Raw genomic sequence first — 26580 nt, forward strand, 5'->3', positions numbered from 1 at the left:
TGCTCTCATTTTTTTTTATTTCCTTCTTTTCTCTACTAGCGGTAACAGTATGAGATCAGCTAATTGCGTGTGACACCTGAGAGAATACCTGTCTCATCCCTTCATGTAGGTGATGAACTGTGATGGTGGTGGTTGTAGTGGTGGTGGTGATGATGGTGGTAGTGGTGGTGGTGGTGGTAATAGTAAAAGACGAAAGTAGATAGTTTCTATTTTCGTAATGGTGGTGATATGTGGTGATGGTAGTGGTAGTGGTGGTGATGGTGATTGTGGTGGTGGTGAAGCCCTAATGGTCAGTTTATCCTTCCATATGCTGCTATTTGTTGTATGTCAAAACACACACACACACACACACACACACACACACACACACACACACACACACACACACACACACACACACACACACACACACAGTAAATATTCCGACGAAATACGCCGTCAGCTTTACGATTTTTATTGCGTTTTATTTCTATGCGAGACTAGTTTTCTGTGTGGCTTGGCTGAAACACACACACACACACACACACACACACACACACACACACACACACACAGGCGTAGTTTATACAGCAAATACACACACACACACACACACACACACACACACACACACACACACACACACACACACACACACACACACACACACACACACACACACACGGTAGATCAGTGAATTCATCCTTGACTCAAACCATCAAAGGAACAATGCACCTGTGTGTGTGTGTGTGTGTGTGTGTGTGTGTGTGTGTGTGTGTGTGTGTGTGCTGTATATCCTGCACATATCACCTTTGCTATGGCTTTCCCCGTTCCTCCCTGGACTCAGTAGCCACGTTAGAAGCGCACAAGCTCGGCAGGTGGTGTGTGGGACTCTGCTTCTTCCTGTGGTGTATGTAAACAACTGCTCATCCCTCTCGTCCCGTTTGCCAAGCTGGTGTGGAAGTTGTGTGGGTTATCATGACCAATAGTTAGTGAAGGATTATGTGTCATTTATAGGGCAAATATTCTTGATAGGTTGACTTGTTTTCTCTCCTTAGCCTTTGAAAATAGTCCTGATGTAAAGAATCGTGTGTAAATGTATGACTTTTTTTTTATATTGTATAGCAAAGATTATCGACTTCATTATAATTTATCAACTAAAGTTTTTTGTTACTACTACTACTACAACTACTACGTCTGCTACTGCTACTATTACTACCACCACCACCACTACTACTACTACTACTACTACTACTACTACTACTACTACTACTACTACTACTGCCATCAGCACCACCACTTCGTTATTCACTTATTTTATTCCCACTGAAAATAAATGGACATAACTACCACGAAGAAAAGACACACACAAAAAATAATAAATTAACTGGAATTTACACAGATTACAGGTGTGGTTTCCGAGTTTCTCCCCTGTTATCATGCGTTGTGTATCATCTCCTTTATAAACCTTCTCTTTTCACTCCCTCCCTGTGTCTCTTTTTGCCTCTCTCTCCCTCTCACTTGGCCTCTTTCTCCGCCCACGCTCCCCGCACTTCAACACTCCCCGCCTCTCCCTCTCCCACGCTCTCCCTCGCTCTCCCCAGCACAGTAGGTCAGCCGTGCGATGCTCACCTGTTTCCTACCTGTCGTTCTTGATTATTTTTCCCCCTGCGTCAGTCCGCCCTCCTCCTCCTCCTCCTCCTCCTCCTCTCCGGGCGACAAAGGAAACAAGGGCAGGAAAAACGCGGAACACCAAGATAAGATTGAATGATAGGACGAGGGAGCGAAAAAAGAAGAAAACAACTTTGATAAATGAAAGGGAGAGAAAATCTAGCGAAGTGAAGTGGAGATTGAATGATACTCTAAAAAAAAGGATAGAAAGAAAAACTCAATCTTAATTTTTTATTTACTTATTTATTTATTTTTATTACTGTTTTATTATACCAGTTCGTTTTTTTTTTTTTTTTTTTTTTTTTTTTTTTGGTTAAGATATTTAGAAGCTATATATGAAATACTTTATATGTATGTTTTTTATACGTGAACCATGAATGCTCTTGATAAGTAATAAAAACAATGATAATAATAATAATAATAATAATAATAATAATAGTAATAATAATAGTAATGATAATATAACAAAGTAACGAAAGTGACACATGAAAAGAATTAAGGCGAATGAAACAGAAGATTAAAAGAAAGGAAAGTAAAATGAGAGAAAGATTGAAGAACATGATGATATCAAATAGAGGTAAAAGATAAAAGGAAAACAGGAAAAGGTGATAAAAAGAGAGACGATAAAACTGAAGCGAGAAAGTAAAAGCAAAGGAAGAAAGAGAAAGAAAGGAGAAAAGGGAAGAGACAAGAAGTGGCTCTTAAAGAAAACGTATTGCCTTCTGCGAAAAAAGAATAGAATGGAATATAAAAGACCATTAGAGAGAGAGAGAGAGAGAGAGAGAGAGAGAGAGAGAGAGAGAGAGAGAGAGAGAGAGAGAGAGAGAGAGAGGTTTATATCTCCCTCATAAAGTAACTCTAAGTGTGGTCTCCACTTTCCTCACCTCATGTGGAGAATTTCTTAACACGCACACGTCTTTCCTCCTTCTCCTCCTCCTCCTCCTCCTCCTCCTCCTCCTCCTCCTCCTCCTCCTCCTCCTCCTCCTCCTCCTCCTCCTCCTCCTCCTCCTCCTCCTCCTCCTCCTCCTCCTCCTCCTCCTCCTCCTCCTCTTCCTTTTCCTCCTCCTCCTCCTCCTCCTCCTCCTCAGTTAAAATATTATTATTGTCACTAGTTGTAGCAGTATTAGTAGTAGTAGTAGTAGTAGTAGTAGAAGTAGTAGTAGTGTTATTTCAGGTTGTTTTTGTTTTTGTTCTTATACTTGAAGTATGGTTTGGGGAAGTAAAATCATTAGGTCAGGAAATGCATATAGGATTTCGTTAATGGCGAGAGAAAGAGACACAGATGTTTATTGTGAGAGAGAGAGAGAGAGAGAGAGAGAGAGAGAGAGAGAGAGAGAGAGAGAGAGAGAGAGAGAGAGAGAGAGAGAGAGAGAGAGAGAGAGAGAGAGAGAGAGAGAGAGAGAGAGAGAGAGAACTGCGTGTCTTTCTGTGTGTAAAACTCTACGGGTCATATCAGCGACGTTTCACTAACTTTGAGCCGGGGGAACACTGTAACATATGTACATAAACTTAGCGTGTGCACACACACACACACACACACACACACACACACACACACACACACACACACACACACACACACACATGAAGCATAATTCATCACCTTTACAGAGAGAGAGAGAGAGGAAAATCTAACTCTTCCTTCCTTCAATCCTGCCCTTTTGCGTCATGAATAATTTCCTTCCCATTTCCTCTCACTTCAATCAATTCTGTCCAATGACTACGTAAAAAACACACTAAACCCTTCCTGTACTTTAATATACCTCCTTTTATTTGTGTTATGTTCTCCAGTTACCACCCTACATCTGATGATAAGACAGCAGTGCAAGAAAAATCAACAAAAGAGGGGATAAAGATGTATTGAGATTGTTTTATAATAGAACAATAGATCAATAGAGGGGTTTGACAGAGGAAGTTTGTGTGTATGTGTGTGTGTGTGTGTGTGTGTGTGTGTGTGTGTGTGTGTGTGTGTGTGTGTGTGTGTGTGTGTGTTTTCCTATCTATTTGGTCATTCCGTGGAAATGTTACCCCACTAATGGTTACTCAATCTCTCTCTCTCTCTCTCTCTCTCTCTCTCTCTCTCTCTCTCTCTCTCTCTCTCTCTCTCTCTCTCTCTCTCTCTCTCTCTCTCTCTCTCTCTCTCTGGTGGTAAATTATACACATCTAATTTTTTTTTTCCTTTTATTTTTTTTTTTACCTTTTTTCGTGTTTCCTCTGGCTTTGTTTTGTGACTCGCTATTGCTGTGACTTTTTCCTCTTTTTTCCCCCCTTTACTTTCCACCTCTGTAACCTGGCCGGTTTTTCCCCATTTTTTTTATGTTTGACTTCCTTCTCTCGGGAGTGTGATGGCAGCTTCAGTGTACTTCCTCTCTCTCTTTCTCTTTGTGTCTCTATATATCTATCTATTTACTTATCTAACTCTCTGTCTTTCTATCTATCTATGTTTTATCTTCATCCTTCATTCACGCATGCATCCTTTCGTTCATCCATCCATCCATCCATTTTTATCTCTCTTCCATCAAATATACCTTACTTATTCAATCTTCCTCTTATCTTGCTTTTCTTCCTTTTGTCCATCCACTCTCCTTCCTTTCCTTTCATCTGTACAAAGCAGGTTTATCTCAGCACCACCACCCTTACTTGTTTTTTTTTCTTCTCATTCCTTCTCCTCCTCCTCCTCCTCCTCCTCCTCCTCCTCCTCCTCCTCCTCCTCCTCCTCCTCCTCCTCCTCCTCCTCCTCCTCCTCCTCCTCTCATCCAATGACTACGGACTCACAGATGCCTTGCAAGGGATAAGAAGCTTCAATATAAGATTACGTACGAAGATTTTACCTGCAAGGGTGTGAGGATGAAGAGAGAGAGAGAGAGAGAGAGAGCTTACGTATTGCTGTTTGCATGAAAGTTGTGATCCCATTTTCTTCTTAATCTCTCTCTCTCTCTCTCTCTCTCTCTCTCTCTCTCTCTCTCTCTCTCTCTCTCTCTCTCTCTCTCTCTCTCTCTCTCTCTCTCTCTCTCTCTCTCTCTCTCTCTCTCTCTCTCTCTCTCTCTCTCTCTCTCTCTCACATGCATCCTGTCTGTGGCACCTGTATATCGTGTCCCTCTGTCTCTCTCAGTAAACACGACGCAAAATGGACGCTCAACACTCGCACAGGAATGAAATTAGTTAGGGATATTTTGGCTCATTTGTGTGAGTGGCAGGTAACAAATACGAGCTGGATCATGTGGTATTATAGAGATCCATGCAACAGGTGAGAGGACTGGAGGCAACGCTAATGAAGGGAGAAGGGAGAGGAAAGCATGATATGCGAGTATCTGTGGTACTTGTTATTGTCTCCCCTGCACCTCCATTACATTCAAAAGGTTCTTGTTGAAGTGTTAGGGGTTTTAATAGTTTTTTTTTTTTTTTTTTTTTTTTTTTTGGGTTCTAATAATGTGTATGTGTGTGTGTGTGTGTGTGTGTGTGTGTGTGTGTGTGTGTGAGAGAGAGAGAGAGAGAGTGAGTGACTTGCCTTCAAAGCAACCTGCTGAAGAGGACACCTGTAATTAAGGAAACACCTGTCCATTTAAAGAGCTTCATACTTTTCCCTCCTCCTCCACTTCTTTTCCTCTATTACCTCCATATTTCTGTCCTTTGTGTTCCTTTCTTTCTTGATCATTCCTCTTTTCCTCCATTGTCATCTCCTCAGCCTCTCCCATCCATCCTGCTATCCTTTAACCCCCCTTCCCTCCATGCCTCATCCCTTCCTCCACCCTTCACCACTGACCTTGTCCCTCCCTCATGTGACCTTATCACCAGGTCATGACCTCAAGAACACATAGAAGACTCACCAAAGGTAAAGGTGAAATGGTCCTGGTCTCCTCTCTCTCTCTCTCTCTCTCTCTCTCTCTCTCTCTCTCTCTCTCTCTCTCTCTCTCTCTCTCTCTCTCTCTCTCTCTCTCTCTCTCTCTCTCTCTCTCTCTCTCTCTCTCTCTCTCTCTCTCTCTCTCTCTCTCTCTCTCTCTCTCTCTCTCTCTCTCTTGTACCAGTCTTACAAAATAGATATGCTCAGTTATATGTATCAGATTTTCCTTTCCATGTAATATTTTTCCTACCACTACCAGTGGTAATGCAGATACTACTGTAAGATGTTATGACAAAATTCTTTCATTCTAGATTCTTAGTGTGTGTGTATGTGTGTGTGTGTGTGTGTGTGTGTGTGTGTGTGTGTGTGTGTGTGTGTGTGTGTGTTTGTGTGTGTGTATTTACCTAGTTGTATTTACCTAGTTGTAGTTTTACAGGGCCTGGGCTTTATGCTCGTGTGGTCCCGTCTCCATATCTACACTTATCCAATTTTTCTTTAAAACTATGTACACTCTTTGCTGATACCACTTCCTCACTCAAACTGTTCCAAGTCTCAACACATCTTTGCGGGAAACTAAATTTTTTAACATCTCTCAGACATCGTCCCTTCCTTAGTTTCTTACTATGCGATCTTGTGCTTCTAAAGTCATATTCTTCTCTCAGGATCAGTTTCTCATTATCTACTTCATCCATTCCGTTAATCAATTTATAAACTTGTATCAGATCCCGTCTCTCTCTTCTCTGCTCCAAGGTTGGTAGATCCATTGCCTTTAGTCTCTCCTCATATGCCATCCCTTTAAATTCTGGAACCATTCTTGTAGCCATTTTTTGTAGTCTCTCTAATTTTCTTATGTGTTTCTTTTTATGGGGAGTCCACACAACTGTGTGTGTCTGTGTCTGTGTCTATGTCCATGTGTATGTGTGTGCATTACCTTTAGTCTCCCTTGATGATGAATTTCTTTCCCAACAGAGACAGAGAGGAAGTTAGCAGGGCTGCAGCTGAAGAGTTTCGTAGATGGGGATGAAGAAGACCAGGAGTCGACACCAATCATTCCCTCCACGTCACCGGTGTCCCCTGATGAGCCACCCCATGCTGTGGTGCTGCCCCAGGCCCACGCCTTCTCCATCACCCAGCAGCAGGACCAGCAGAGTATCAGGCCCAGCAGTGCAGTAAGGCTCACAGTATTAATGCTTACAGTTGTTTAAATATTTGTACATACACAGATTAAAAATGAATTGAGGAAAAAATATTGTAATGAAGCCTGTATTAGTTAAATATTTTAAACACAAATATTAATATTGTATATATGTATATCCTAAAATTTGAAAATTAAGAAAAGTTATGTACTGCAAATAATTCAATCTTCATGTGTCCATTTCCTGAAAACTTCAACCCATATACTGTTTTGTTTTGATGACTTTTTTCCATCACACCAGTCTTCCATTAATATCCCCACCATCAACAGGATTCAATGGGATCAAGTGAAGGGCCAAACTCCCTGGGTAATGGAGCAGCAGTGGAGAGGTTTGTGCTGGAGCCAGCCAAGGAGGGCACACTGGTGAAGTGCCGCATCTCTAGGGACAGGAAGGGCATGGACAGGGGCCTCTTCCCTACCTACTTCCTGCACATGGAGAGAGATGATGGCAAGAAGGTGGGTGCAGACCTATACTCTATGTCTGTATTACATGAATAAGAGGTGTGTATGTCACTGTGTCTATGGACTGTCCAAGTACAAATGTGCTAAACAATTTTGGATTGTTACTTAATAGGAAATAAAACACTGCTACGTATGTTCAGATGAAAATGACACGCTTGTTTTCTTTCCCATCCCAGATATTCCTTCTAGCAGGACGCAAGCGAAAGAAGTCAGCAACTTCAAATTATTTAATCTCAGCCGACCCCACTGACCTGTCCCGAGGCGGTGAGTCCTTCTGTGGGAAATTAAGGTCAAACCTCCTTGGGACACAGTTCACCATTTATGATGGAGGTGAGGGCCGCAAGAAGGCTCTGTCGTCCTCCACCACCACCGACAAGCAGGGGTCCAGACAGGAGCTGTGTGCCGTGATCTATGTAAGTATCAGGAGGAGAGGAGGCGGTGATACTTGTCCTCTGTTTTATGAATGAATGGTAAAAGGACATTTTGCATCAGCTTATACCTTTATTATAATGAAGTGAGTTATTATCTTCATTACATTTACAGGAAACCAACGTCTTAGGTTTCAAGGGTCCTCGGAAGATGACAGTCATACTGCCAGGGATGACAGCTGACCATCAGCGGGTTGACTTTCGTGCAAGTTCAGAGTCTGACAGCCTCATAGGTGAGGAGCAGATCTCCTGTGGAATATGAGTGTGGACAACAGCATGTGCATGTAACTGTCGCTAAATGCTTCTGGAATATTAATGTAACTGTCGCTAAATGCTTCTGGAATATTATTCTTTTAAGATATTCAGCAGTTACTTATTCTGATGTGTCTTCCTTTAAACTGTGAGGGGATAGTTATAAAAAAAGTATCTACATATATGTTCCTTACTTGAAGGAGAGACATTCTGTATGTGTCAAATATTCTTTTGAGTTCATAGGAATGATGTGTAGATAATATATTTAATTTTGATCATATTTCACCTTCAAACTGAATTTACAAACTCAAAAAACATTTTGTTGATTCATATTTGAGAGATACATAGGCCTGCTTGCATTTGTAGCTTAATCAGGTAGTGTGGTTTTTTTCATTTCAGAGCGTTGGAAAACCAAGAACATGGATCAGTTAATAGAACTGTGCAACAAAACACCAGTGTGGAATGAGGACACACAAAGCTACGTCCTCAACTTCCATGGCCGTGTCACTCAGGCATCTGTCAAAAACTTCCAGATTGTCCATGAGAGTGACAGTCAGTATTCTGTGTCCCTAGTCCAAGACACAGGCTTGCTAGATCCCAAATTTTTCAATTCCTATTGAACTTCTTCCATTGTCATCTCATCCTTACAATCATTTTCTCACCTTTACAAACCATATCACTTATCAATGCTGAAATTTGGTTAAAGATTTCTGGTTATTTTGATGAATATTAATTAACAAATGAGTTATGTTCTTAATTCTGTAAATCAGAATCAGTCATAAAGATTTTCCACATCATGAATATTTAGTATCTTTTTGGGTAAATGTTTTATATTTTTAACCATAAACATTGATATTATATTTATGAATCATGATTCATCTAATTTATATAATTCACAACTCCAAACATTCATGGATCTGACATTTGTAAATGAAAATTCCCCTCTACTGTAATAGGAATGAATGATGAAAGAATATGAGTCACATGATAAGCAACAATTCTACACCAGTTAATCACATACATATTTCCTCCCCAGCTGAGTACATCATCATGCAGTTTGGCCGTGTGGCAGAGGATGTGTTCACCATGGACTACCGGTACCCCATGTGTGCTCTTCAGGCCTTTGGAATTGCCCTCTCCTCCTTTGACTCTAAGCTAGCGTGTGAATAGTGCAGCTGGTAGTCTAGTTAGATATCTCCTTCTATGGTAAGAACGAAGTGCTACATATTCTTGTTTAGATAAAGAATAAGATTAAGAGAAAAGAAAAGAAAAATTAAGAAAAGGAATATACAGGTAGAAGAAAAGAGGAAGAATGATCGAGATGAAGGGAGAGAGAATACCACAGTGTGAAATGAATGGTCAGTTGAATGTTCCATGATAAGAATTTAGGATTTGGTTTAAGCTTTGTTATTTCAAGTCTTGTTCTGGGTCCTTAAGCACTTAGGACTGAAAAACAAATAAAATAAAAATAATGATGATAATAATAATAATAAAAATAATAATAATACGATGCTTGTACGTACTTGAATTTAGGAGCTTTGTGCCATTTTTGTAGTCTCATAAATTCTCACTCTGCTGTGTCCAGGATGGTGCACTGCTCACCACGTAGTCTGTAGTCGCCCAGCTGTCCCGCGCAGTGCTTCACTCACTCCTGAAATGGTGAAACACTTCCAACATGACACTGACCAATTCTTTAATTTATGTTCATGTCTGCCTTGATTTCTTTCACCTTGTTTTATTGTTGTTATTATTATTATTATTATTATTATTATTATTATTATTATTATTAATAATAATAATATTATTTTTATTATTATTATCATCATTGTAATTATTATTGTTATTATTACTATTATTATTATCATTATTATTGTTATTATTATTATTATTATTATTATTATTATTATTATTATTATTATTATTATTATTATTGTTATTATTATTATTATTATTATTATTATTATTATTATTATTATTATTATTATTATTATTATTATTATTATTATTATTATTATTATTATTATTATTATTGTCATCATTATTATTATTGATATTATTATTACTATTATTATTATCATTATCATCATATTGCTATTAATTGTGATTATTATTTTTTTTTATTATTATTATTATTACTAAATAGATTTCATGATTGTCTGATATACTGTTTAGTAGTTTTTTAACAATCTTTGTATTTCAATTATGAAGATCTGATGATGGAGTATTAGATGTTTACATATTACATATATTTGGATTTAAATGATTTTATTTGCATTTTAATTCATAAGATTATAAATAGAGCTGGACATTTCCATATAGATTTTCTACTACTACATTTTAGTGCTGCTTGCTTGTTGTGGATTATTTGTCATCAAGGTGAGCGTTGGTGAGTCACAACTGGGCTGAGAAACACCATCCTTTCTGTTTAGTAATGATTTGACTGACACGTCCTGCTCACTGCATTTATTTGTATAAGAATAATGCAATTGTGGTGGTCTCTCTTTGAATCTCAGATACTTTGTTAATTTTTACTTTTCTGTCTTTCTTTTTGTCAGAAAAAATGCTTATAGACATGAGTATACGTATCTGAGTTTTGGTAAAATATAAAAATGAAGCTGTATATATTAAAAGATGTGATATAGTTTCAGCTTACAAAGATGGCACATTGCATCACTTCCAGAGATATATTACACATTTCAGTCAAGCTTTGACTTGCATTATTCTGAGTTATTTTGGCAAGTCTGAATGTTTGCTCTGAGATTGAATAGAACTATCAAGCTTGGCTTTCATACAAACTTGGTGCCATGTGTGTGTGTGTGTGTGTGTGTGTGTGTGTGTGTGTGTGTGTGTGTGTGTGTGTGTGTGTGTTTTCTCTCCTCACTGTGCCTGTTAACCATTTATTGACTTATTTTTCTGTTTTTAATACCTATGATTAGGTATTTTCAGGTGTTTTATCATTTCAATTTTATCATAAACTCTAAACATTTCATGCACATATTTCTAGGTTAGCTTTAATGTGCCATGATAACAGAGCACAGTTTCATTCCATTTTGCCTTTAGTAAATTGACATCAGTTTGTAAATTTGGTAACATTTAGTGTATCCTTCAGTTTGACTGAGAGTACATGTGCTACCTCCTTTGTGGTGTGCCTCTTATATAAAGGAGGACAGGAAGTAGCTTTGATATAGTTCTATGATTTTAAGAATTACATATATATGAAATAGCTGTATTAGTTTAATATATCCTCTGTGAGGAAATATGTCTAGTTTGATCAAGTAGGGTTTGATTTATATTGGCTGCCATTCCTCTCGGATATCTTTCCATCTTGTGGTTTCATTAACACATGGTGACAAGGCATGCTAAGCTGCTGACTGATGCCCATACATAAACACATTTCGCAAGATACATATACTGATTCTTAGCTGCAATGTGAGACTCATGAAGTATATTTTTACTTAGTCACTTATGCCTGAGTCTTGAAATGCTTAATACTGTGAACCATCAGCCACCAGCTAGTGTGAGTCTGGCATCACAGACCAGCCATTCACTTCAGCTACTGAGGAACAATAACCAGTCTGCTTAGAGCAACATTTTAATCACTCTGCCAATTACCACTATTTGGGTAGCACCACCTGGTGATGTTAGCTGAAGGAGATGACTGCTAGAGTGAAATATTGTCAGGGTGACTCTGAGGACCCTGATTGGTCCTTATTTGTCATTAACTGTTTGACTGTTATTCTATTTTTTCCCCATTTTCAAAATGGTGTAATTAAGACATTAATTTGTTTTGTGTACTTAAAGCCTCATGGCTAAGATATATTTCATAGCAAAATTATCTGCTTAGGAAATGAATGATGCATTCATGATAGTGCATTTATGTAGGTCTGTACTGTGTGTGTGTGTGTGTGTGTGTGTGTGTGTGTGTGTGTGTGTGTGTGTGTGTGTGTGTGTGTGTGTGAAAAGTAGAGAGATATCATTTCTTTTCTGTCTCATTCCATTACTCATATTTAAGCACAGTCACACAGGGGCATTTCTTAAAGTGTGCATGTGAGATGCTGTGTGTAGGAATCAAGTCAACACAAGATGACAGGTAACTGCACTTCAGACTCTGCTTGAGATTCATGCAATGTTTTCCTTCTGCTCTTATTTGTAGTCTTTTCTTCTTTTCTTGACAAGCCATGGCAGTTCAAACTGATGAACATTGTATTGATTTTTACCAATTAAATTGATTAGACTATAGTAACACAATAAAGAGAGAATATGTTGCTGGCTAATATTTCAAGAAAGCACTGCTATTCCCATAAAAAAAACTCTTGTAAGCCTGAAGGAACTTGCAAGCTTTGGGTCAGTTAATGCTAGGCAGTGAGTGTCAAATAGTATGTTTGGCCTTGATGGTGCTCCTGTGATTGTTGTACACAGCATCTCATTTGTTGAATTATACAACTACTGTGTTTGACAAGCACTAAATCACTGTTATTGTTTTAGTCTCAACCTATATGTATATGGTTGAGGGCAGACTATTCACCTGTAATGAGGACTGATACAGAGATGAATATCATACCACTGAAACATGGATTGACCAATCCCCTCAGAGTGTCCCTATCATAATTTGTATGTCTATCTATTACTTGTGAATATATTTTTATGAAATAACTGTAGATATATATATATATATATATATATATATATATATATATATATATATATATATGAAATATATATATATATATATATATATATATATATATATATATATATATATATATATATATATATATATATATATATATATATATATATATATATATATATATATATATTAGTATCAATGAGTGTGGGTGTGGAAGTTAAAAAGTAGATAATTCATCTGTTGATATTTATATGCACTGTCTACGTTAATGTTTCCTGGTCAAAAGTTTTGTTTTTATGTATGTGTACAAGATAATTTAAGAATAATATCTTTATATATATATATATATATATATATATATATATATATATATATATATATATATATATATATATATATATATATATATAATGATTTTCCAAAAAAGATAATTGTATCAGACCCCAAGCACTATTTTCTTCAAATGCCATGTTACAAGCATTATACGTTATACTGTTTAGCTTGTAAATTCATTGTACATAAGAATGTTTCATGTGTTGGAGGTGTCATTGTGTGCCCCAAGCAATGGTGTGCCTGCCTCACCAGCTGGAGTGTGTGCTTGGTGTGTAGATACAAGTGTGTTAGCTAACACTCTTTACTCCTAAAAGGAGAAATAATTTCACTTTTATGTCCGTCCCTTTTGTGACTTAAAAACTGTAGCTCTAACCTGATCTATCTTCCTGCAGAATGCATCATCACCATCATCATTTAAAAGGCAACAAAAGTAAAAAAAAAAATTCTTCTTCAGAATGTCATTATAATGAGAATGCCACATTGATCTGAAAAAAAATCATGTTTTAACACTAGTCAATCCACCTCTATTATGAAAGTTTAAATGACACAAAGTAAAGAAGTAAACATTTGGCCATGCTAATCTGTTTCTTGGCAGCCACATGCTTTTCGCCAACTGCAGGAATTCAAGTTTTCAGCCACACATAAATTCTTTGTGCCTGTCCTTGTATTTATAGAGTATGGAAAATGTAGAAGGCAAATATAAATGCAGTAAATAATGACATATTTGCCAACAAATAATGTTTCTGCTTGAGCTTCAGTCTTAGTCATTCACATTTGCTTTTTATGTAATGGATCTCTTCCCATTATTATTGGTTATATCAAATAGAATGTTCATACACTGATGTTATGCATATTTTGAAAGCATGCAAGTCTTCCTGCCCCTCACTGGCTTGCTGAGCACCAACAAACGTTAGAGCTTCTCCAATATTTAGAGATACAGTAGAGACAACCAAAGTCTCACAAAGCTTTGTTAAGAAAGCCAAAATGTCATCAGTTTCAAACATCATGTGGCCTGTTTAGTTAAGGTCTTCCATCACAAATGCAAGTTTTCAGATCCATCAGTAAACCTTGCACATAGATAGTATCCATCTGATGTACACAATTTTTCAAGAGACAATGAAAAGAAACGTAAATGATACTGATGATGTAAAAAGCTTTATAAGGGCCAATATTGTTGTTGATAAAATTTACGGAAGAAAAGTGTAAAAAAGCACAAATCTATTAAAAATAGTCTTAGTAAATAGCTTTGATAAATTCATTTTTTATTTTTTCTTACTATAATCTTTGCATATCTGTTATTTGTCCATCACTAACTGAAATGTAAATTGTATTTTCATCTGTCACAAAAGTATAAACATTAGCACCATGTTTCTCAATCTTGATAGCAGTTATTCAAACCACCAAGATTTGGCCATGCAAGTTGGTATTATCCATCTTCACACTTGACATCAGTATACAAAGTCACTTGGAAAACTATCTATGAATAAGTGGAGGTTTTCTTAATACTTGGCCACAAAGTGAAACCTATTCACCTGGCTATCAAGGATAAATGTGTTGCCAAGCACTGTCTGAAAGCTACATCAGTGATTGGTGAAGTGCTGCAATAGGTGTGGCAGAAGTCAAGCATTACACCTCCAGAGTGACAAAGGGTACTTGATCACATTATGTCTGTGTCTCTCAAGGAGTAAACACATTGTATAGCAAATGAGATGAGTTTGTATGCCCAACTTGAGCTTACAGAAATAGTTTTGAATGTTTGTGTAAAATTGTTTCATATGCTTCACAAATTTGACCATTTTGCTAAGGTAACATTAATGTAGGAAAGAAATGTATTAATTTTATTTGTACTTAACAACATACAGACTCTTTGTGTAACTTATTGCAGTACTACTTAGTTACAAAATGAAAGAAATTAAGCTCTCAAAATGCACATAAAATTATATACTACTTAAGATGTAAACATGTATATAAAGAAATATATTTTTTGGTGATAAGTATATTTCACCACATTCCATCAATTTATTTTCACTTGTCAATGTAAGCTCACCAGTTCCAGTAAGTTTTCATAGTGCCACAAAATGAATAGTGATGAAAAAGGACAATTGTATGTAGTGTGTCAAAATTGTGTACCCACCAAAGAAGTTATGAAACAAAATTTTGAAGACTTTTCTTTCTTCAACTACTACTATTGTACAGAGTATATCTGAATGAGATTGTGTTAAGTTCACTGGAGATGCCAAACTGGATTCCTATCCACTCCAGCATTCAGCAGGTTTGTGTGTGCCCATCTCCAGCCACCTCTCAACCTGGATGAGTGGACAAGAAAAGAAAAGAAAATGTCATAATATTACTAAGTGTGTTGTCTGAGAGTGTGATAGGCTTTTTTTACATAGTAATATCATGTCCTCAAAGTAAGTGTAATTTGCAGGATCACTGAAAAGTAATAAAGCAATTTGATCATTACATTCACTCCCATGCTTGTCTTGTTATTTTCATATTTTATGAATAAACACACTAAATGTAAATATTAATGAATAAAACTGGAATAAAACTTATTGATCCTAGAGTTTAAATGGTGTGTCTTAGCAGCACTCTTGGATCTCTCTCTCTCTCTCTCTCTCTCTCTCTCTCTCTCTCTCTCTCTCTCTCTCTCTCTCTCTCAAGAGTTACATAGGTTACATAGAAATCCTTAAGTGTTATCAGCAGATTATACTTAGTTTTACACACACACACACACACACACACACACACCGCATAGTGAAGTGGTTAGCACACTCGACTTACAATCGAGATGGTCCGGGTTCGAGTCCCGGAGGCGGCGAGGCAAATGGGTAAGCCTCTTCATCTGTAGCCCATGTTCACTTAGCAGTAAACAGGTACGGGATGTAACTCGAGGGATAGTAGTAGTAGCAGTAGTGCAGTGTTGTTCACTACACACTGGAGTCAGTCAGGCGTTCATGTCTGGTGATGATTGTAGTAGTAGTGTTGTGGTGTTCACTACAGTACCCCTCTTCCCCCAAACAAAGGAGGAATGGCGTTGGCTGCGCGCAGGAAACCGCTCTGTGTGCTGGGGCGGAGATAACGGCGCAGGTGGGGGCTTGGCGTTTAATCAGGGACAGTTGGCGGCCTAGGGTAAGGGAAGGCTTGTCTTCGGGGGTCCGCGGTGCCTTGGCGTCTGTGGTGCGGGGCGCATTGGTGTCCGGGGTGCGGAGCTCCTTCACCTCTGGGGTCTGCGGCGGTGGGACTTTTACTGCTCCAGTCGTGATTTAGCTTTCGTATGGGGAAATGTTTCTGCCTTTCATCCTATGAAACATGGAGGATCAGAAAAAAAACACTACAATGGGATCATGCAAAAGATAGGTAAATAATTAAATAGAGATTAAAATTTTATTTATCACTGATATAAGAATAATTTTTACAGTTAGACCATATATACATATATGAGTACACTGGAAAAAAAAATGCAAAAGTTAATTACATCTTGTTGTTTTCATCCTCAATTTTTTGGAGTATTTTTTTTTTCAAATGTTCCAATCTTCATTCTTAAGTAATTGAAAAAATTAGTCTCATCATCAATATGATGAAATAAAGTATGGAACTCTCCTTCACTTTTTCTATCTTTCAGCATAGTTTGAAGCCACAATCTCCTCCTTTTTTGCTTTCTTTCTTCGTCTTCGTTAAGTGGAATGGCGATCACTGCCAAATCAGATAGAGAAAAGTCACTTGTAACACATGGTATTTGGTGATGGGTAGTTAAGTGACATCTGTATGACTTGTAACTGCTTAGGAGTAACGAGTATAAACTACTTAGGAGTAATGAGTGTGAACTGCTTACGGATAACGAGTGTGAACTCCTTAAATAGGACAAGTGTATTGCCACCAGCGGTGGACCGAGGGTAGCTAGGGCAAGGAGGGAGGTAAAGCCGGAGTCTGTCGGTGGTGAAGCAACCGTGCACATCCCTTTATACCAGTTTGGATTTATACCAGGGACCATTCTTTACACCACATGAACGCCAGAGATTGGTAAGAGTGCTTGTTGTGTTTGTGAAAGCATAGGAGTGTAACTGTATTTTGTACTTCGTTTTTTTCTCCCTCATGTAATATTAGTTAGCTACTCGTCTATTTATTTGTTATGTAAATTTAATGATTTTTTGTTGTTGTTTTTTTTTTTTTTTGTGATTCTGTTTGAGATGGTGAATATGTTGCTAATGCCTTCAAGTGAAATCTATTACGTGTAGAACTACTCATTTGTTATTCCATTTATTTATTTGTGGTCCTCTTGCAGTTGGACCGTTCGCACGCACGTTCGTGTTCACATGGGACAAGTAAAACACCAAAAGAAAGAATATCTCGATAACCTGGCGTAGTAGCAATACACCACGAGGAAACACCCTTGCCTAACACCCTTGAGTGGGTGTTATATCACTCATCCTCCGTCACTGGTGGTGTGACTTCCACTAGTGTTGAAGGAGAGGAAGGGATGGGACCGATAGCGGAGCGAGAGCAGACCGTACATGTGAATGCACCAGGACCTTGACCAGAGCGAGAGCGGAGCAAGAGCATAGCGAGAGCGAAGCGAGAACTTAGCGATAGTGTGAATCAAGCCTTAGCCTCAGGAGGTGAGGGGGCTTCGGCGCCGCGTCGGGAGCAAGCTTAGCTAGTGTAGTGTAGTGGTGTTCACTACGTGTGTGTGTGTGTGTGTGTGTGTGTGTGTGTGTGTGTGTGTGTAGGGATGATATTGGTAACTTGGGTGTCTGTAATGTGTTTTGGGTGAGCTTTTTATATTTTGAGGTGTTGCAGGGTGTTTTGGGTTAGTTTTGAGTGATTTAAGTTGTTTGTGTGTGTGTCAGTTGTGTATGGTGTGTTTTGTGGTGTGGTGTCAGTATTGGTGCATACTGTGTGCTTGTAGTGAATTGTAAGTGCGTTTATTGGTACTATGAGGTTTTTCATGTTGGCAGTATCCAAGGGGATTTGACAAAGCTAGGTTCAATGATTTCAAATTGTTGACCAATATAACAGGTTCGGCAGTGTTCCAAATTGATATGGACAGTAAACTGAACAATTGTTTTGGTATTTTGTAAGCACGATCGACAATTTGGAAGTGATCATTTAGTGGGTAGGTTTGTGTGTGGGTGGGGTTAATTCACAGTACATAAGCCGGAGAACATTAAGATGAAAATAATGACAAATATTTAATGTGATTCGCAATGTATATAGAGGTGGATGAAATTGAGCAACCTTGCTTATTGTAGGCAACATTAATGAGGACCTTTGACTGTCTGTGTGGGAGTGTAAATTTTGTTGTTTGTCGGTTACTTGTATTTCAAGGAAACACGGAGAGCTAAGATGAACAGCATTGTGGTAACTTACTGCTAGGGTTTCTCTCTTAAAACACCATCTAGTCAATCTAAATTTACCTTACGATAGTCTAAACCATGAATAATAGTGATGTTAAAATACAAAGCCAGCATTTCACCCACAGAGTGCAATAGTGGCAGAGCTGCAGACGACCCCCACACGGAAGAGCAACAACAATCCGTCAGTCAGTCAGTCAGTCAGTCAGTTCTCCCACAGTGCTGGCAGTGGTATTCCGAAGCAGCGCATGTGTGACGGCATCAATGATTACTGCAGTAACGGAGAGGTGAGGAGAAGGCCTTGCTTTTGTCACTATGGCACGCAAGGCTTAACTCATGCCCTGAACTCCTTTGTTTCATATAAAAGTTGCAGATTTGCTTACATTGTATACAGTACAATACAAAATCAAAACTTGACAGTCCTGAAGCAAATGCCTTTCTTGTGGCAGGATGAGTTTGTGCAGCTGTGTGGGATTGAGGAGTGCCGGGAGAAGAATGTCGGGTGTGTGTGATAGTCATACTACTGCCAGTGCCGGCCATGCAGTGTACAGACTCGTGTCAGAAAGTTCAAGTGTGAAGGTGAGGCCTTCCTGAACTGTCAATGTCACTCTACGGTCTGTCTTCTTAAACTTGTCAGTCCTTCACCTCTTCATTTAGCAGCAGCCTAAAGAAGTTAGTGTGGTATTTTGTTATTGTTGGCATACATGAACATGCATTTTGTCTCACAAGTATTACTAAGATCAGTGATTTACGGATAGGTTGTTCTTTATGATTAAGTATAATTTAATCTTGCCATATGCATTTGTCATGAGTATTGATATAATTTTGTAGTTTTCCTCAACGTATTGTTGAATATGTGTTCCTGGAATGCGTGTAAATCTATCCTTAAGTTGTAATAAATCTGTGTTTCTGAGAGTGTAATTCTCCACCCTCAGACGTTGACGAGTGCGTGGAGTCGCCCAGATCCTCTCCTGTGGACCATCCCTCAGCAGTGTTCGATCCGCCCAGCAGCAGCAACGGTCAGGAGAAGGCGGTCATTGAAGTGTCAAGTCCCCAAGCTGGCATGGTGGTGGGTGTTGTGCTGGGCTCCCTTGGGGTTCTTTGCCTAGCTGTTGGGGTAAGTCAAATAGTTTTTCACTCCTTTATGCTCTGGGGTCTTGCTGTGTATGCCTTTTGCTGTGTTGTTCTGTGGCTAAGATCTCGTAATTAAGATGTGCATGTGATTCCTCCAAAATTTAAACAGTTCCCAAATAATTCTTGACACATTGAAAATATTCCAATACTACAATACTGTATAGTTAGTCGACTCATTCTTCAGAGGTTTTTTTTTATTTTTTTTTTTTTTTATCTCACCTGCAACATTTTGACTCTAAAGATGTTTGTCAAGTTGTTGAAGATTCGTCGACGTGTTATCATTGTACCACACGGGCTGGGATTTTCATTGAAGGAAAACTCTCTTCCAAGTCAATTTTACATATATTTCAAATATAGTAAAGTACATTCGAACAAAAAACGATGAAAGTGACGCGGCACTCTGAACCAACAACAGAGAAACACGAGAGGCACCCTTAACACTCTCTCCCCACTTGAATACACCACTTAACTCCACATAATGACACCCTCGATTATATTACCACGAAACTCCGCTGCCCTGATCACATTACCCACCTGATCAGAGACCCTCGCTCACCGTGACGCGTCCACACCCCACCAATGTCCGAGTAGAGTGCCACTCCCTTCATCCGAGATCGCGTCCTTTCCTGCCCCCACTCAAATCTACTGCCCGCGTGCCAATTCACACAATGTTAAATACCCTGCCTTCCTTACTCTATTCCTCCTTATACATGTTGTAGTACACTTCATGCTAACACTAATATTTCTACCATGCACAACATTCCAAAATCCCTACTCATAAAGTTCCTCCGCTCGTATTAATTATGCGTTTGGTACGGCAGTTTTCCTCCTTAGGCCTACAGAGCCACCCACGCAAACCCGATCCACCTTGGCTCTCCTTAACATACCATCCTTATCGTTACATCATCCACAATACCTTCCCCAACCCTGTGTACTACAAGACAACAGGCATTGAGGAGGACGCCATTTCAATATTGTTCCATCTCTTGTTCCAGGATTCAGTACTACTAACGCCAAAGAAGTGAGGCAAGTTTTGGAGTGAGCGTGCATGACATACAACAGACACCAGATTGCTACTACTGCCGGTGTTGCCAAAGGAACAAGAGGAGGAAAAAAAGGAAGAGGAAGAAGAAAAGGGTGATTCTTGGAGACGTACCAATGAAGTTCTGAAGGTTGGCCACAGATCTTCATCACTGGTGTAGTGTATTTCATTGACCATTTGTAGATTGGGTGGATAAATTTGTAGAATTTGTAGACAGTTGTAGATATGTAGCGGGTAAGGTTTTTTGCAATGCCTTATCTACACCAGCAGAAAACAGTAATATTTAGAAGTTATGCATAGCATTGTAATAGGAGTGTACGGTGTACATATGTATATAGTATTTAAGAAAGGAGAGTGTAGACCATGAGAGGAAGGTAATCTCTTGGGTCATGATTCCTCTGCTCATCACTCATCATTCCTGTCACCCATCATGATCGTTTATGGCTTAAGGACCAAATGACCAACGTGTTCACTCCATGCTGGAATTCACCATGCATGGAGAAACACTTAGTGATAACGTTCCTTGTTAGGAGACGCCATCTTCTTAGTGAGGGAGTGTAGCGAGCATGCTAGCTAGTCACACATCAACAGCTGTTCGTCGCGGTGGATGACACGATGTGTCTTGCTACCAGGCCATGACAGAAAATTAGTACCAAGTAGTAGTAGTAGTAGTAGTAGTAGTAGTGGAGTGCTTCTCACTCACAGTATTGCAAGGTGTGATGTAGACGTGGCTGTGTCTGTAGTGATCACAACAACCTGTTCCTTCTTGTGTGTCTCGAAGAAAGATCACAAAAAGTGTCTTTTTTGTTTTCTGTTGTGAAGCACAAAGGTATTGTTACGTGTTTCCCAAGATGATGTTTTGTGAGTCTTTCAATGCAATACTTAATTTAAGTGTCTGGCCAGTGTCTTGTAACGTGGTGCAGTTTTTGTTACTTGTATTTATTTTTCATACCTACTGATATGACGATATCTTGTGAATGATACTCCTATATATTTCTAATGGCAACACAATATCTCTTGATATAATAAAATGCATAATGTATCGACTTGTTTTCCTATCAGTTGAAAGAGATGCAAAACAATATCTGGTTTGCAAGTGAAGCGAAATTAGTCAACAATTTGTTGCATGGCGCCACAGCGTCTGAGGTGATATGATGCCACAATATAGTTGCATGGAAATACTAGTAGTAATGTGTAAACTGACACACTCCCGTCCATGATGGCGAAGGTGGGCAGGTGTGGGTGTTGGCGGTGCTGGTGGAGATATTTACATGCTTGTGTGTATATAGATAGATAGATAAGCTGGTAATTTGATAGGTTCATTCATACGTAAATGGACAACAGTTCGATGGTGTATACACTGCTACAACAATAAACTTATCAATCAATCAATTAAACATCAATCGGATTTAAAAGGCGAGTGATTAGGGGGTGGCGAGCGAGGCTCCCGAGACAGGTTTGCTCTGCGTCACTAGGAGGGATAAACGGTCAACGGGGCCCTATACTGATTAGCCAATGTGTAAGTCAAGCCAATTACTTCGTCTAGGAACATTTGTAGCATGTACAACAATGATTTAGCGACCTTTTAGCGACTTTTCAAGGTGGATCTGGTGACGTAGAATATTTCCATTTGGCAACTGCCCACCACCACCACCACCACCACCGCCGCCAGTGACCATACGTCTATTTCATCACCAGACACGAGACCTGCATGGGAACACGGTGACCGCCCCACGTGCCCCACCTAGTTCACCAGCTCCACCTGCTCAGTGAAAGGGTGAGTCTATTAATAGAGTGGAGGGAAGAGACATGATGAGACAGTGATGGGACGGTAATGGGGAAGCCTGGGCGTGAGCATGCATGGGCGGGACAAATGTGGGCGGCAGTGGGTGTAGAGCTGTTGTCGCCGCCCACAGCTTTGTGTGTGTGTGTGTGTGTGTGTGTGTCGTCATTTCTCCTCTCTCTCTCTCTCTCTCTCTCTCTCTCTCTCTCTCTCGCCTGCCAGACGTCCAGTTTTCTCCGGAACACGTGGATCTGTGTGTCTTGCGTCACTTCATTATATAGTGAGGGCGGCTGCGGAGGCGTATGGGGTGACTGGGGAAGCCTGGGCGTGAGCATGCATGGGCGGGACAAATGTGGGCGGCAGTGGGTGTGGAGCTGTTGACGCCGCCCATAGCTTTGTGTGTGTGTGTGCGTATGGTGAGTGTGTGTGTGTGTGTGTCGTCATTTCTCGTCTCCTCTCCTCTCCTCTCTCGTGTCGTCTGGTCTGGTCTGGTCTCCTTGCTGTGTCTCGTCTTGTTGACCAGCGTCTGAGGTGATATGATGCTACAATATAGTGGCATGGAAATACTAGTAGTAATGTGTAAACTGACACACTGTTGTTCATGATGGCGAAGGTGGGTAGGTGTGGGTGTTGGCGGTGCTGGTGGAGATATCTTCATGTTTGTGTGTAGATAGATAGATACATAAGCTGGTAATTTGTTAGGTTCATTCATACGTAAATGGACAACAGTTCGATGGTGTATACACAGCTATAACAATAAACTTATCAATCAATCAATTAAACTTCAATGAGATTTAAAAGGCGAGTGATGAGAGTGTGGGGAACAGCGGGAGAGGGGTAGGTGGAGAGGCGACGAGCGAGGCTCCTGAGACAAGTTTGCTGTGCGTCACTGACGGATAAACTCTCCGTGTTAAGGTCCCATCACACCAGAGGCGGTCCTTACTACGCGCAGCAGGTTCTCAACACGTTCATAAAATTTTTGAGAACGTAGTGGAGACGTGGTGGAATTGCGAAATCCCTCCACTGCACCGTATCTACCAAGCCTTTACTGCGTACGTCTCTTGATATCCCTACGATATCACTGTGTCCAATCGGATTTAACTACGGGCATAACACGCATGTGATCAGGCTCCCGCCACGCTCACTAAGTTCCCGCCACGCTCACTGGGCTCTTACCACGTGCCTAACCAGCGCGCAATACGCTCACGTGACGCAAGCAGGCAGTGCTGCTTCCTGTCACTTCAGTTCTCGCATCTCATCTCTCATCAGTGGTTCTCCAGCTCTTACATCATTATATTCATTAGCCTCATAACGTCATGCTGCCCAAATTAACTTCAAACTTTCTTTCAGTCTGTGGTAATGATCAAATTGGAGCCTGCTTTCTACATTTAACCATTCTCTTACCCAGCATGTTCTGTCTTTTCTTCTTCTTTTTACCGTCTTCTCTTAGCCAGCACAACAGCAGCAACATCAGCATCCAGCACAGCCAGTTGTCCATGGAGCAGGACCATCTGGTGCAGGAGTTGTTGACTCATGATGCTCAGGAGCCAAAGTGAGAGCGGTAATAACTCATGAGCAGATGTAGCTCCTCCCTGTTCCCGCCACCCAATCAGCCAAATCCTTGTTACGTCAGTAATGCGTCAACCAAGTTATCGTTGCGTCAGTAATACGTCAAGCCGGTATGCACTAGGTCAGCAGATCGTCCATTACACATCCTCAGTCTTCTACGCTCTCTCTCCGTAAATTTTGAGCAGTATCAAAACTCCTCCACGTTCATGCCGTCCTCGCGGTCCTCACTGCGTCCAAGCCGGTCCATTCCCGTCCTCAGCACGTCCTGGAGATTTTTGCAGGACGTAGTAAGGACGGGCTCTGGTGTGATGCGGGTGTTAGAGTCAAGGGGGCCTTGTACTGATTAGCCTATGTGTTAGTCAAGCCACTTACTTGGTCTAGGCACATTTGTAGCATATACAACAATGATTTAGCGACTTTTCAAGGTGAAGCTAGTGACGTAGAATATTTTCATTTGGCAACTGACCACCACCACCACCACTGACCAGACGTCCATTTCATCACCAGACACGAGGCCTGGGGTGGGGGGAGAGGGAGAGAAAATGTGCTCTGATAAGATATTCTTATTTTTCCTCTTTCTTCTATTCTTTCCTGTCCTCTCTCTCACTCACTCACTTACTCACTCACTCACTCACTCACTCTCCTGCCTGAATCTTGTCCTCCACCACCACCACCACCATCATCAGTTCATTCCTCCACCACGGACACAAACACGTCTTGAAGGAAGGTTAGTCCGCCGCCCAGTCACCTCGGCTGGCTGGCTGGCCACCCTGGGTGCCGCGGGACCAGACGAGCGGTGGAGGGGCGGCGGTCGGGGTTGCGGGTGTAACACTGTGTATGAATATTGTTTGTGTTTTAATTAAGGCGGGTACACACTTGTTGCATTTCCACGTATCGGATCACAGTTGCGTAGCAGTGTTGACAGGATAGTGCTTCACCGTTGCGTGTCAAAATATGACCCAAAGTTACGTAACGGGTTCGATCCGCCATTTTTCGGTCTTTTAGCGTCACCTCAAAGGAATGATACACAACTCACCAACCTTCGTATGTGTGTGTGTGTGTGTGTGTATGTGTGTGTGGACGAGGAGCGTGGGATCGTCGTGTTGCATGTTCAGTGTAGTAAGAGGAGTGGTGTTATGGTGACACACACACACACACACACACCGCATTTATCAAACCTTCACTACATCTGCACACTTCATGTAAATAAAATGTTTAAAGACACTACATACGTTACTTGTACTGTTGATTGTTGCATATCACAGAAATGAAGGGTAAACTAAACTAATATTGCCCTGTTCTGACGCCCAGTAACTATTATTTGTCTGTGTTGGTGGTGGTGTTGTCAGTGTGTTCTGTATAAGTGGTGGTGGCGGTATGTGGTAAGTGTGTTGTGGTGTTGATATGTTTGCTTGATTTGCATCGTGAATATTGATTTACTGACTGGCTGACTGACTAATAGATTGATTGCCTTGCTAATAAACTGACTAACTAACTGGCTGGCTGGCTGGCTGACTGATTGATGGCGCCGGTCTTGGGCAAGATAAAGCACCGTAGGACCGGCACGACGCAATACGAGGGCGCTAAGAAGTGTAGGTATGTGGTGCGCTTAGCCAGGCGGGTTTTCTCGTACGTGTAGCGACCTAACAAGTGTGTAGAGAACCCACTGAAGATGAGAGAGGCAAAGGCTATCGGATAAGTGCCTGACACAACGAATATCTCACCCACACACCCACGCCCGTGCTAGGTGAGTCCGGAGGCGTGTAGGTCGGGAGGGGCGTGCTGTTAGGGTCCTTCCAGGCGACACGACACGGTAGGCGGAGGTCGGCGATGCGATAGATAAAGCCGTTGTGTCCCTCGCCTATCACTGACACACTCCTGTTCATGATGGCGAAGATGGGCAGGTGAGGATACTTGCGGTGGTGGTGGTGGTGGTATTTACATGCTTGTGTGAAGATAGATAGATAAGCGGATAATCTGATAGGTTGATAGATAGGTAAATGGACAATTAAATAGATAGATGAATAGATGGATAGGGAGGCAGATAGATAAGTAAATAAACTCGTGCACAGATAAGATAGATCTGTATGTAGATAGAAAACTGTGTATATATATATATATATATATATATATATATATATATATATATATATATATATATATATATATATATATATATATATATATATATATATATATATATATATATATATATATATATTCCACTGCTTATTATAATTTGACCCTAGTTTATTTTCAGAAATACTCGTATACCAAGAAGAGATAGAAATACTTGCCAAGTGAAAATGGTTTGTTTTTACAGGACGCTTTAGGAGATTTATAGATTTAAATGTTTTTTTTTTACTTTTAACGTACTTAATTTGTACATTTCTTAGAAACTTGTTAGACTGGAGTTGTTTTGATGTTTTGAATATTAGTTTAAATATCTATCACGTCATAAGATATCAGGCATTCGGCCGTGGCTTCGTTTTTTCTATAAGTCATTTTTTAAATCAAATTATTTACGTAATTTAGCCGAGTCATTGCTGTTTCCGATCTCTCTGATGACCACAGCCCAGGTAGTGACTCATCATAGCCCCGGGCTGGCGGCTTTATTCCAACCCCAGCTCGTCAGTATTTTGTCTAATATCTAGTGATTTCTATGTGTTTTCGTGTGTTTTTGTGTTCAGGTGTATAGATATTGGTAGTAGAAGAAAGGAGAAATAAAGTAGGATAAGGTGGAAAAAAAGTAAAAAGGGAAAAGGAAAAGGAGGACAAGGAACAGCCAAGCCACAATACTCAACTCTCCCTCCATTTCCTCAATATTTTGTCTAATATCTAGTATTTTGATGTATTTCTAGGATCAGACGTGTAGATGGAAGCAACAGAAGAAAGAAGAATGAGAAA

At 40.0% G+C, this 26580-nt stretch overlaps 1 protein-coding gene and 1 long non-coding RNA gene across 3 annotated transcripts in view; both read left to right on the forward strand.

The window, feature by feature from the left end:
- The window catches only part of LOC123506966 (tubby protein homolog), a 167209-nt gene extending 158088 nt beyond the window's left edge, over nucleotides 1–9121 (forward strand). For both annotated transcript variants that reach the window (XM_045259426.1, XM_045259425.1), the window contains 6 exons: nucleotides 6461–6660; nucleotides 6957–7142; nucleotides 7325–7561; nucleotides 7692–7809; nucleotides 8228–8380; nucleotides 8865–9121. In XM_045259426.1, the coding sequence (XP_045115361.1) occupies nucleotides 6461–6660; nucleotides 6957–7142; nucleotides 7325–7561; nucleotides 7692–7809; nucleotides 8228–8380; nucleotides 8865–8998 (1028 nt within the window). In that variant the 3' untranslated portion in view covers nucleotides 8999–9121. The remainder of the gene's footprint in view (nucleotides 1–6460; nucleotides 6661–6956; nucleotides 7143–7324; nucleotides 7562–7691; nucleotides 7810–8227; nucleotides 8381–8864) is intronic.
- An 8615-nt stretch (nucleotides 9122–17736) lies between these two features.
- LOC123507104 lies at nucleotides 17737–19129 on the forward strand. Its single transcript, XR_006675585.1, has 3 exons — nucleotides 17737–18432; nucleotides 18595–18724; nucleotides 19081–19129. It is a non-coding gene; the product is annotated as an uncharacterized LOC123507104 (long non-coding RNA).
- The last annotated feature ends 7451 nt before the right edge of the window (nucleotides 19130–26580 follow it).

This window comes from Portunus trituberculatus, chromosome 21, assembly GCF_017591435.1.
Source record: "Portunus trituberculatus isolate SZX2019 chromosome 21, ASM1759143v1, whole genome shotgun sequence".
In the NCBI taxonomy this organism is placed as follows: Eukaryota; Metazoa; Arthropoda; class Malacostraca; order Decapoda; family Portunidae; genus Portunus; species Portunus trituberculatus.